The following is a 12,483-nucleotide window of genomic DNA, read 5'->3' as shown; positions in this document are numbered from 1 at the left end:
TGATATTTGCTTCTTCCAGTACACTGATATTAGTTCGCTGTCTTCCCAAGTGATGTGTTAAAATTTTTCGGAGACACCGTTGATGTTGGAGATGGCATTTATAAGTGGTTTATATAAGGGCTTGTGCGCCATTGTTCAGGGTCCCTCCTGCCTCCTGCGTGGGGTTGTGAGCACCCTGTTGCAACAGTTAATAAAGATCAGGCTTACTAGCTGCTTTGCTTCTCAATATTCTCTGATTGGCCTCTGTTATTTTCTCCCACCGACAGCGAACCTACAAAAGGTCTCTATATGGGCTCTTGGGTACCCCATAAGGGAAAAGGAACAGGTTTTTTTTACTTATATCACCTTCTCTCACTTCTCTTCCAGAACAATGCTCATTTCGCTTAGAAGCACCCCATGCACACCCCATCTTTTCTGAAACAGGGGGTGGTGGTAGAATCCACCCCCAAAAGCAGAGAAAAGGCAGGGGGAGAGGTGCAGGTGGGTGGGCTGATACCACGTAAAAGAGCTTTGCAGTTTGTTTGTTTACTTATGCCGGTGGTTTTCAATCTTTCTGAGTCCACGGCTCCCTTGACCAAGAACAGTCTTTCTGCAGCTCCCCTGTGGGATAATGGGGGCAGAAATCCCCACTTACATTCATGGCCACTGGGATGCACATCAGTGGCATGGGGGTAGCCAGGATTTTTGTGGGGGGTGTTTGTGGAGACAGGCCTTTTGGGGGGGGGCAGAACCTCGATTAGCTATGTATTGTTATTGATTTAAGGGTGGGCACCTGCCTCTCCCTGCTCCCCCCCCCGGCTAGCCCCATGGATTCATTGGGGATTCTCCCGTTCTGCCCCCACCCCATTCCGCCCCCATCCATTTTCGGCATGGGGATGCCCCTGTTTTGTTTTTTACTAGTGCTTACTAAATTTAAGCGCATGGAATTCTGGAAGCAGAAGGAACAAAACAGCAGGCAACGTTAGACCAAAACATTACTAGCAGTCATTGGAGAATGCCATCAGTGTTGACTGACACCTGCCTTGATTTTGCAGTTTTATATATTTGCCCTTCCACCACTCTGCGTCTTTACCTCTTTGTCCTCTCTGGCAATCAGCCCTCCCCTTCTGGATTTCCCATCCACTGACCCCCACCCCCCAGGAGACCGCCTAACCATAGAGCTACAGCTACAGAGCAGCCTGTGGTCGGATGGGAACCGGACGTGACGAGCTGCCTCTTGCCCTCCTCCTCTTGGGGCTTCCTTGGGAAACTGCCCCTCCCCCGCCCCAATTAACTGGAGGAATTAGAACCATAGAACCGGAAGGGGCCCCGAGTGTCATCTAGTCCGACCCCCTGCAATGCAGGGATCTCAACTAAAACAAAATGAAATACTTCTGACACAGTTTGGAATACGTTATTATTTGGAATAAAATAATCTTGGGAAATGATATTCATAACCAGAAGAATGCCAAGAAGTGCAAGTAATTCTGCTGCAGAAAGGGAATACAGTATGAATGGAGGCCCGGGTAAAAGAGAACCAATCAGAAGAGAACCGAGAGGCGGCGGCGAACCAATCAGGGGAGCCGGAAGCCCATTGAAGGCGTTGCGTCTTGGTCATTCAGCTTCTTCCGCCCCGGCTGCTGCTGCTCCTCTGCAGGGGAGAGACAGGCTTCGCCTCCAGTCTGCATCTTCCCGGGATCCTTCCCTCCGAGGAAACCACCTGAGGCTGCCCAATGGTAAGGCTGCCCCTGAGGAATCGAAGAATTGAACCGGGCACCTCCTTCTGCATGCAAAGCAGCTGCTCTGCCATTGAGCTACGCCCCCTCCCCTAATAGCATAGCCCAACTTCCAGGACCCTGCCTTAAAATAAAAGCTATCCATGATAATGACACTGGGCTACCCTTGAGGGTTGTCGTATGGTACTGCTCAAAACCCCTCTAGCAAAACGGGCCTAACGACACCAGGCTGCTCTGAGGGGCTGTTATAACGGGGGGGGGCACCCTCAGACACAGCCCTGCCCCTCTTTGTAAACAGGTATAATAATGAGGGATCTTTTCTCCCATGGGGTTAAAGGGGGGGGATGTAACACTGTGCAACCTTCATTCACATGATGAGTTTTTTGGGAGGGGGGGTCTCTTTCCTTGCCTCTGCCAGGGATTGGACCTGGGACCTTCTCACAAAGCAAATGGGGAAATAGAGCTTTGGGGGGGGGGAGCAAGGGAATTTATGTTTGCAGGGAGGGGAGGAGGAATCGCCTGCCAAGCACCCCTCCTCCTGCTTCCTAGAAGGCAGATTTTCCATGAAACCTCATTAAGAGATTTTGGATATGATCCTAAAACCTCACAAAGCTGAGTGACTGGGCAAACCCAGGCTAAACGTCCCCTAAAGACCAAGACATGGTTTTCTAAAGCTTCTATGTAAAGTTTGACATTCTTCCTGTTCCCTGTCTCTCCCTTGCAGTCCCTGGACTGGTCCCTGCTTCTCCCCCCCCCCTTAAATATATATGTATTGTATAAGTTTTGTTTTTTAGAATGTTGAACATAACAAACATATAAAAACAACTCTCTGTCAAAGCGTCCCCCCCCAATGTGTGTCTCTGTGGGGAAACATAGTGTACATGTCACAACAAAGTCACCCTCATAGCTTTTTCCAACTAATGCTTGAGCTCCCTTGGTCAGTTTTTCTGAAAGTGCAATCGTCCAGATTTTCTGTTTCCATTGTGATAACTGCAAGTGTTCCAGAGATCTCCAATTTTGATCAAAGACTTGTCGAGCAGCTACTAAAACAAAGGTTCTGAGTTCTTTAAAGCTCAAAATTGGCATTGTTATCTCTTTAAAAAAATTTTTTTTAACAATACCAAAGTTGGGGTACATAGGATGTTTTGTTTTCACCATTTTTTAGTTTTTTTGATAATATGTGTTTGGATTTTGGATTGGTATCTGTAATTAGAATTTCAACTTTGAGATAAGGGTCTAGGGTCTAGAGCAGGGGTCAACAGACTTTTTCAGCAGGGGGCCGGTCCGCTGTCCCTCAGACCATGTGATGGGCTGGACTATTATTTTTTGGGGGGGTGAACGAATTCCTATGCCCCACAAATAACCCAGAGATGCATTTTAAATAAAAGCATACATTCTACTCATGTAAAAGCACGCTGATTCCCGGACCGTCCACGGGCCAGATTGAGAAGGCGATTGGGCCGCATCCTGCCCCCGGGCCTTAGTTTGCCTACCCCTGGTCTAGGGTCTAGAGGCATGTGCAGTAACTGTTTGGTTTGTTAGAAAATGTGTAATTTGAGGCACATTTAGCCAGTTCCAGATGTTGTCTAGCTTTGCTTAATATTTGTTCGCCAGTCATAGGTCTGCCATCTGTGTAAATGTCTCTGACCCTAAATGAATCTGTATTTGTCCATTGTTCACATCAAAGAGCTGCTCTCTGCTTTGTGGCAACAGGTGAGAGAGTCCCAGAAGTAGCCCAGTTTACACTTGCTTGTGTGTCAAGTAGGGAAGGGACCTTTAAAAAGTTTTCTTCTTCCAGAATCTGGTGACCATCCAAGCCCTCTTGACCTTTGAGGAGGTGGCTGTGTTTTTCACAGAGGAGGAGTGGGCTCTGCTGGATCGTGGCCAAAGAGCTCTGCACAAGGAAGTCATGGAGGAGAATTATGAGATGGTGGCCTCTCTAGGTAAGGGCACATTTTTATGCCTCTGGACTGCTAGATGTTGAAGGTGTGAATCCACTCTTCTGTGCCATTTATTCATGCAGAGTAGGAATAAGAATAGCCTGCTGGGTCCCTCTTTATGTGTATGTACGATATTTGCAGCTTTGCTCTCCGAAGCAGCATCCATATATTCACACACATACACACACACACACACACCCTTGTCACAGTACTCCTGTGCATATTGCATGTCTTTATAGGATCTGGATATGGCAATTCCTCCTCTTTGCCTTTGTGGTCAAAAATACAGATTGGTTTGAAAGGGCTGGAGGTTTTGTGGCCAAAAGTAGCTAATATTAACTCTTTCCTTGGCAGAATCAGATCTCAGTTCCTGTTGGGAAGAAGAACAAGATCTGTTCCTCCAGGAACCCAAAGAAGGGGAAACCTCAGCAGGTATGCGCTTAGTTGTGTCGTGGGGCCATTTTTGCTCCAGTAATATTAATATTAATATTAATATTAATATTAATATTAATATTAATATTAATATTAATATTAATAAATAAATAATTTATGCCCTGCCCATCTGGCTGGGTTTCCCCAGCCACTCTGGGGTGGCTCCCAACAGAATATTAAACACAATAAAACATCAAACATTATAAACTTCCTGAAACAGATCTGCCTTCAGATTTCTCCTAAAAGTCAAGTAGTTGTTTATCTCCTTGACATCTGATGGGAGGGTGTTTCACAGAACGGGCACCACCACAGAGAAGGCCCTCTGCCTGGTTCCCTGTAACCTCACATCTTGCAGTGAGGGAACCGCCAGAAGGTCCTTGGTGCTAGACCTCAGTGTCTGGGCTGAACGATGGGGGTGGAGATGCTCTTTCAGGTATACTGGGCCAAGGAAGATAAGTCCTGCTTCTGGGCTTCCTATCAGTATTTAGTTGGCCCCTTTGGGGCTCTTGGATTAAATGGACCAGATGGACAAATGCAGCCTTCAAACCTCTCCAGCTGGCCCTTGGCACTCTCTTCTCCCCAGACCCTGACCTGCTTCCCATCTTCCTTGAGTGTTTTTGGTCTGGCTGGGTTGTTTCCTTGAAATCTGATGGGGCTTCTTGCCAGCCTGGATGGAGGACAGAGAAGGGTGTGTGGAAGCTCTGATCTTGTCCAAAGGTTGCATTTACATTCATTGTAAATGCCTCTGGCCCCACAGTGTACAGGCAAGCCACTCTCAAGCCGCATAATGTTGCCCACACAGGGTCTTCTTCTAAAGAGCAGAGACGGCCTCCAGGCTGAGGTTTCCCTTCCATGTGCTGAGATGCACCCCAAATTAAAATATCCTCTGTAGTGCCACTGAGCTGAGATCCTCTTCACGGCACCAGGGGGATTCTGTTGGGTCCACGTGTCCCCTCTGCTATCCCTCAGCAGGAGAGCTAAGATCTTGCCTTTCCCTGCTTTTGGGAAGAGAGCCATGGCAGTAGTAGCACTAGGAGTGTCTGGCTATTTTGTATTTCGTCATTTGGGTTGAAGGATAAGATCTACTTGGGTGGGGCTCTGATGAAGTGGAGAGATGAGCAGACACAGCTCAGCAAGTTTGAGGAGGAGCAGGAAGGGACTTGTGTTGTTGTCTTGAGACAACACGTTCATATTCAGAAGCATCTTCAGAAGCTAACTTCAGATTCAGCTGGGCAGGGAAGGAAGGAGGGGGACATTCTTGAAAATGGTAAACTCAGAGAAGTGGAGAACAGGGCTCAATCCATGATGAGAGTCTCTGCTTCTGAGTTGTAATTTGAATTGCATTTTCTTTTTCTGACTCAAAACAGGTAATGGGCAGAAGAGTAAGAATTATGGTGAGCCATCTGTGGTGTCTGTAGAAAATGTGGGGCATGAAGCACAGAAAGAGACCTTTGTAAATCAACGATCACCTGAAAAGCATGTAGGAAATGTGTTGAAGAACTGCAAAACCAAATCCCTTACTACTCAGAACACTGATGTCCGTGTATCACTGAGTCCACAGGAAGAATTCACAGGAAGTAGCAGTGTGGAGTGTGGAAAGAGCTTCAGTCAGAGTGGAAGCATTAGTTTACATCAAGGAACCCAAACAGGGGAGAAAGCGTTTCAATGCACGGAATGTGGAAAGAGCCTCAGTAGTGCTGGTAACCTTGTCAAGCATACAAAAACCCACAAAGGGGAGAAACCATTCAAATGCATGGAGTGTGGAAAGAGCTTCAGCCAGAGTGGAAACCTTATTGCACACCAAAGAACCCACACAGGGGAGAAACCATTTAAATGTATGGTGTGCAGAAAGAGTTTCAGTCTCAATCACCATCTTACTTTACATCAAAGAACCCATACAGGAGAAAAACCATTTAAGTGTGTAGAATGTGGAAAGAGCTTCAGCCAGAGTGGAAGCCTTATTGCACATCAAAAAACCCACACAGGGGAGAAGCCATTAAAAACTATGGTGTGTGGAAAGAGCTTCAGTCTCCATCACCATCTCACTGTACCTCAAAAAACCCAAACAGGGGAGAAACTGCATCAATGCATGGAGTGCGGAAAGAGTTTCACTTGTAGGAGTGCCCTTACAGAACATCAACGAATCCACACAGGGGAGAAACCGTATGAATGCATACATTGTGGAAAGCGCTTCCGTATTGGGAGTGTCCTTACTTTACATCAAAAAACCCACACTGGGGAGAAGCCATTTAAATGCACGGAGTGTGGAAAGAGCTTCAGTCAGAGTGGAAACCTTACTGCACATCAAAGAATTCACACTGGGGAGAAACCATTTAAATGTATGGCATGTGGAAAGAGCTTCAGCCAGAGCGGAAGCCTTACTGCACATCAAAGAACCCACACAGCAGATAAATCATTTAAATGTGTGGTGTGTGGAAAGAGCTTCAGCCAGAGTGGAAACCTTACTTTGCATCAAAGAACTCACACCAGGGAGAAACCATTTAAATGTATGGAGTGTGGAAAGAGCTTCAGCCAGAACGGAAACCTTATTGTGCATCGAAGAACCCACACAGGGGAGAAACCATTTCATTGTATGGTGTGTGCAAAGAGTTTCAGTCTAAATCACCACCTTACTTTACATCAAAGAATCCACTGCACATCGAAGAACCCTTACAGGCGAAAGACTCTTTAAATGTATGGTATGGGGAAAGAGCTTCAGTCTCTATCACCATCTCCCTGTGCAGTACCTCAAAAAACTCACGCAGGGGAGAAACTGCATACATGTGTGGAGTGTGGAAAGAGTTTCAGTTGTAGGAGTGCACTTATTGTCCAACGAAGAACCCACACGGGAGAAACTGTATGAATGCCTAGATTGTGGAAAGCACTTCTGTATTGGGGGTGTCCTTACCTTACATAAAAAAACCCCACGCCAAGGAGATACCATGAAAACATGTGGAGTGTGGAATGAGTTTCAGTGGGATTGGTGGCCTGACTTTGCATCTGAGAACTCACACCAGATAACTAACTCTTAAGTGAATGAAATATGAGCAGCAAACTTACTTCACACAAAAGATCACCAATAGTCAGCATGGATTTCTGAAAAATAAGTCATGTCAGACTAACCTGATCTCGTTTTTTGACAGAATTACAAGCCTGGTAGATGAAGGGAATGCAGTGGATGTAGCCTACCTTGATTTCAGCAAGGCATTTGACAAGGTGCCCCATGATATTCTTGTAAAGAAGCTGGTAAAATGCGGTCTTGACTATGCTACCACTCAGTGGATTTGTAACTGGCTGACTGACCGAACCCAAAGGGTGCTCATCAATGGTTCCTCTTCATCCTGGAGAAGAGTGACTAGTGGGGTGCCACAGGGTTCTGTCTTGGGCCCGGTCTTATTCAACATCTTTATCAACGACTTGGATGATGGACTCAAGGGCATCCTGATCAAATTTGCAGATGACACCAAACTGGGAGGGGTGGCTAACACCCCAGAGGACAGGATCACACTTCAAAACGACCTTGACAGATTAGAGAACTGGGCCAAAACAAACAAGATGAATTTTAACAGGGAGAAATGTAAAGTATTGCACTTGGGCAAAAAAAATGAGAGGCACAAATACAAGATGGGTGACACCTGGCTTGAGAGCACTACATGTGAAAAGGATCTAGGAGTCTTGGTTGACCACAAACTTGACATGAGCCAACAGTGTGACGCGGCAGCTAAAAAAGCCAATGCAATTCTGGGCTGCATCAATAGGAGTATAGCATCTAGATCAAGGGAAGTAATAGTGCCACTGTATTCTGCTCTGGTCAGACCTCACCTGGAGTACTGTGTCCAGTTCTGGGCACCACAGTTCAAGAAGGACATTGACAAACTGGAACGTGTCCAGAGGAGGGCAACCAAAATGGTCAAAGGCCTGGAAACGATGCCTTATGAGGAACGGCTAAGGGAGCTGGGCATGTTTAGCCTGGAGAAGAGGAGGTTAAGGGGTGATATGATAGCCATGTTCAAATATATAAAAGGATGTCACATAGAGGAGGGAGAAAGGTTGTTTTCTGCTGCTCCAGAGAAGCGGACACGGAGCAATGGATCCAAACTACAAGAAAGAAGATTCCACCTAAACATTAGGAAGAACTTCCTGACAGTAAGAGCTGTTTGACAGTGGAATTTGCTGCCAAGGAGTGTGGTGGAGTCTCCTTCTTTGGAGGTCTTTAAGCAGAGGCTTGACAACCATATGTCAGGAGTGCTCTGATGGTGTTTCCTGCTTGGCAGGGGGTTGGACTCGATGGCCCTTGTGGTCTCTTCCAACTCTATGATTCTATGATTCTATGATTCTAAGATTCTGAAGATGGAGAAACAGTCTAGATTTGTTCAGTGTGAACAGCACTTCATTAGCAACTGAAGTCTTTACTAGACATGGAAGAACCAGAACAGAATAAACCAGAGTGCAGAAACAACCATCTTGTGGTGCCTGGAATTGTTTTATGATACACTGTGCTCTTTTCAGTGACTGTTCAGCTTATTTAGACAAGCCTACCCAGATGCTTAGGAGGCTAATGCAGGTTTTGACCTGCTTTCAGTCTATTGTCATATAAACCTTTGGAAATTTTCACATTATTTTTGTTAATTTTTCTTATTGATAATTTTATAATTTTATCTTTTTCATGTACCGCTTTGAGGCTGTTATGCTGCTGCTTCTTTTTACAATCAAGCAGTGTAGGAATTTTATAAAATAAAGAACAAATAAATTATTATTATTATTATTATTATTATTATTATTATTATTATTATTTCTCTTCATTTTGCCCCCACCAGCTAGAAAAGCATCATCTGAGGACAGAGACAGGAGGTGGGAGAATTAATCTTTTGGAAGCCTGTAGAGGCCATCTCCTTCCTGCATAGAAAGTTGGAGTTTGTCGGGGGAGAAGGCTTGGCCAGACTCCTTAGGGTAGTGGTTTTCAACCAGTGTGCCTTGAAGGATGGTCTGGAGTGCCACGGGCAACACTGGCCTCTTTCCTTCCTTCCTTCCCTCCCTCCCTCCCTCCTCAGATGCCCCCTCTTCCATCTCTGCCTCCCAAAGGCTTGCACTGCTGTTTGTCGCAGCAGGCTTGGCTGCAAGCTCTGTGTGTGAATGGTGCCTCTGGAAGGCACTTGTCATTGGGGCAGGGTACTCAAAGACAAGGGGTGGCAGCAGCAACCCTATTTTATTCTTTCTTTTTTTTTCATAAGATATTTATTAAAGTTTTCAATATTAATACAATAAGAAAAAATCAAAAATAAAAAAGGAAAAATAACAATAATACAAAAATAAAAATAATTAAAAACACATAAAATTTCCATAACTTATTTTCCATTAACTTATTTCCCAGACCTCCTCCTACCTCCCTTTTTTGTATTCCAATTCAAATTGTTAATTCAACAAATCCTTATCAATAAATTTTAACCTCCTGCTTTTTAATTCAACAAATCCTTATGTTCCAGTTCAAATTGTTGATTCATCAAGTCCTTATCACCAAGACCTTAGTTTTACCATATTTTTCTTTATATAACCCGCTTTTTAACTTTATCCAAGCTTAATTCTCATCCAAACCTATATAACAGTGCTTATTCTTAAAACATTTCCCTAAGGTCGAAAGAAGGTTCCCTTCCACAAATTTCCAGTTCTCCTAGAAATAAGACCAAAAAAAAAAAAGATTGAACAGAAAAGCAACTTATATCATGTACCCTTCCCATTTTTCATTCCACCCACCCCCCTTCCCGGTTTCAGTCCCAACAAATCTCAAAATAAAACCATCAACCCGGTGACCTTATATCCGAGGCTCTTAAGTCTCTCTCCTGACCCCTCTGCCAGTCTCTTTGATAGTCTTTAATATTCAAAACCAAATCTCGATGGGACTCCTGCCCTGCAGCGTCCAGGTTTCTTCCAGCCAGGCCTACGTACTTGAAAGTAAGTCCTGTAAGGTATTCCACATCTTGTTTCATTCTCCTTAAAATTCCAAATGTCCCTATAGCTCCAACTTCCAACTGAATCAAATTTATAATCCAAATGTCATATGATCTCCAGATAAGGAGGTCTCTCGATTTTTCATTTTCCAATTCAGGCCAGGCTTCCATCTTCAAAGGTTTGTTTCTTCTTATTTCAACCCTATTTTATTCTAAATAAAGTGTCACAGTCTGACCAGCCCTTCAGTTTGTCCTATTACTGAAACAATCTTGAGTACCAGCATTTAGGGCACTAAGAAGGCACAGCAAAGGATGCTTGGATTAAAGCAGCTCTATCAGTTGCCTTAATATGGCCTTCTTTTCTCACAGCGATCCTACAAATCAGATATACTTTGATCTAAGAGAGAAAATTCCTTCTGGCAATTGTGGAGATAAAAAGACAACAACAACAACAATAATAAATTTTATTTATACCCTGCCCTCCCCGGCCAGAGCCGGGCTCAGGGTGGCTAACAGCAGTAAAATTACAGTAAAAACATAATGGGGACAGGGGACCAATTTAAAATACAGGTTAAAATGCAATTTAAAATGCAGCCTCATTTTAAAAGTGGCCCATAGATCAAAACCATAAGGGGAGGGAAACATAAGTGTCAGACTGAGTCCATACCAAAGGCCAGGCGATATGTAGATGCATATCAAAATTCTTCTCTTTAAAGGAGAGATGGGCTATCGATGTTGCCACCTTCTGGGCACCAACTCAGCAAGCTTGCACCGTGTTTATAAATGAGCTAAGATTTAAGAAGGGTGCGTATAAGAAATGGAAGAAAAGGGAAATCGTGAAAGAAAAGTATACACGAGGTCTGGCAGGCCAAAGCTCAGAATGAGCTCAGGCTCGCAAGAGATTAATGATAATAATAGTAATAATAATATGACTGACCTCTGAAAAAAAATGAAGAAATGCTATTGGGTGATACAGAGAAGGCGGAACTGCTCAACACCTACTTTGCCTGTGTCATCACCCAAAAGGAAAGCAGTGCTCAACATGGTGATAACAGAACCAACCCTGTTCCTCGTGTGAGATGAGCTCAATTTGTTGGAGATTCATTCCCTGTGCCTGCAGTCATGGGATTGTTTTCTGTCACATTATGGTGTATGTTTTCATTCCACAGAGTGGAAAGTGACGGAGACAGGATGTTTGTGTTACTGTGTTCTGCGAAGTGGGACTATTGTCCTTTGTTCTTTCTCTCTTTGCTGTCTGATGAGAAAGAGGAAGGAGCTAAGTCAGAATGCTCCGAGTGTTTTATATGTAAATAAAGTCGATTAGCCAAAATGCTGAGTTGCTGAGGTCTGTTACGCAAACTGCAAAGACTCTGCGGATCCCAGAGTGTGCTGATGTCTGTTGGCATCAGTCGCTTTGATGTTCGGGCAGAATAAAGCCTTTGAAGCTCCCATACGATCAACCAGGAGGGAGAGAACATGCCAGGCATGTGTCTCTGCCAGGGTCCTACACGAGAGTAGGACGATCCTAACACAATTGCCCTTATGCTTCTCAGGTGTCCTATTGGCTTCATGTCAGCCTTGTGTTTGTCTGCTATCTTGGATGGGGGGGCGTACCCACAAACATCTCTCTTGGCTTCTTTGAAACCTCTAAGGAGTAATCCCAAGAGATCATTCAGTTGACCCATCTATCCAAGGTCCTCTCTGCCCACACCTGGGTAAAGTGCTATAGTCTGCCTCTTATTGGTAGTTAAGGGAGAGCTCCTTCCCTTCCCTTATTGGTAGTTAAAGGGGAGCTCCTTCCCTTTGGGGGGCCTTTGTTTAATCTGGACGTTAAGCCACTACCAGCTGGTGTGCAGGAACCTCTTTGGTTTGTCCCAGCAGGAGAGAAAGTAATTTGATGTCCTGTGGCTGGAGGAGTATCAGGAGGAGTGAAAGGAACACTGTTTTTCCCTTCTTGCCATCCGTCCTGGCACTCTGGGGAGCCTTCTGTTAGTCCCTGGTCTCCACCAGAACCTTCTCCAGAGGCTCCTTGAAGAGATTGTCCCCACTGAAGAGAGATTTTGCAAACCATAGAGGCCCAAATGTTAAAATCAGAGGGTTCCCTAAAGCAGTGGTTTTCAACCAGTGTGCCGTGGCACCCTGGGGTGCCTTGAATGATGCTCAGGGGTGCTGCAGGCAACCCTGGCCTCTAGTCTTCTTTCCTTCCCTCCCTCCTCTTGCATCTCTGCCTCCCAAAGGCTGTTTGTTGCAACAGCCCTGGTTGCAAGCAATGTTGGTAATGGTGCTTCTTGGGCTGGCCAGGGGGTGCTGGGTATCAGGACCTGAGGCGTCCTCAGAGTAAGCAAGCAAGCAGTCAAGGTAGCTCATCCAGCCAATCCACCAGTCCTTGAGGCTGGGAATGGACAGACAAGTGGAAGACAGGCAGGCACCTGTTAGGATATTTCCGTTCCA

At 45.1% G+C, this 12,483-nt stretch overlaps 1 protein-coding gene across 2 annotated transcripts; it reads left to right on the top strand.

Moving 5' to 3' along the window:
- The first annotated feature begins 857 nt into the window (after positions 1–857).
- On the top strand, positions 858–7,155 carry LOC310756835 (uncharacterized protein). Of its 2 annotated transcripts, XM_083601674.1 has the most exons (4): positions 858–1,715; positions 3,514–3,658; positions 4,010–4,087; positions 5,455–7,155. In XM_083601674.1, the coding sequence occupies exons 1-4, from the start codon at positions 1,713–1,715 to the stop codon at positions 6,777–6,779; spliced, it is 1,551 nt and encodes a 516-aa protein (XP_083457800.1). In that variant the 5' UTR covers positions 858–1,712; the 3' UTR covers positions 6,780–7,155. The 2 variants fall into 2 exon arrangements, with proteins under 2 accessions (XP_083457800.1, XP_083457801.1); XM_083601675.1 differs by lacking the exon at positions 4,010–4,087 and having other exon boundaries at positions 859–1,715.
- Positions 7,156–12,483: the final 5,328 nt, after the last annotated feature.

Source organism: Podarcis filfolensis (assembly GCF_964270895.1).
Source record: "Podarcis filfolensis genome assembly, chromosome: 2".
Classification (NCBI taxonomy): Eukaryota; Metazoa; Chordata; class Lepidosauria; order Squamata; family Lacertidae; genus Podarcis; species Podarcis filfolensis.
This window is presented reverse-complemented; position numbering and strand designations above follow the sequence as displayed.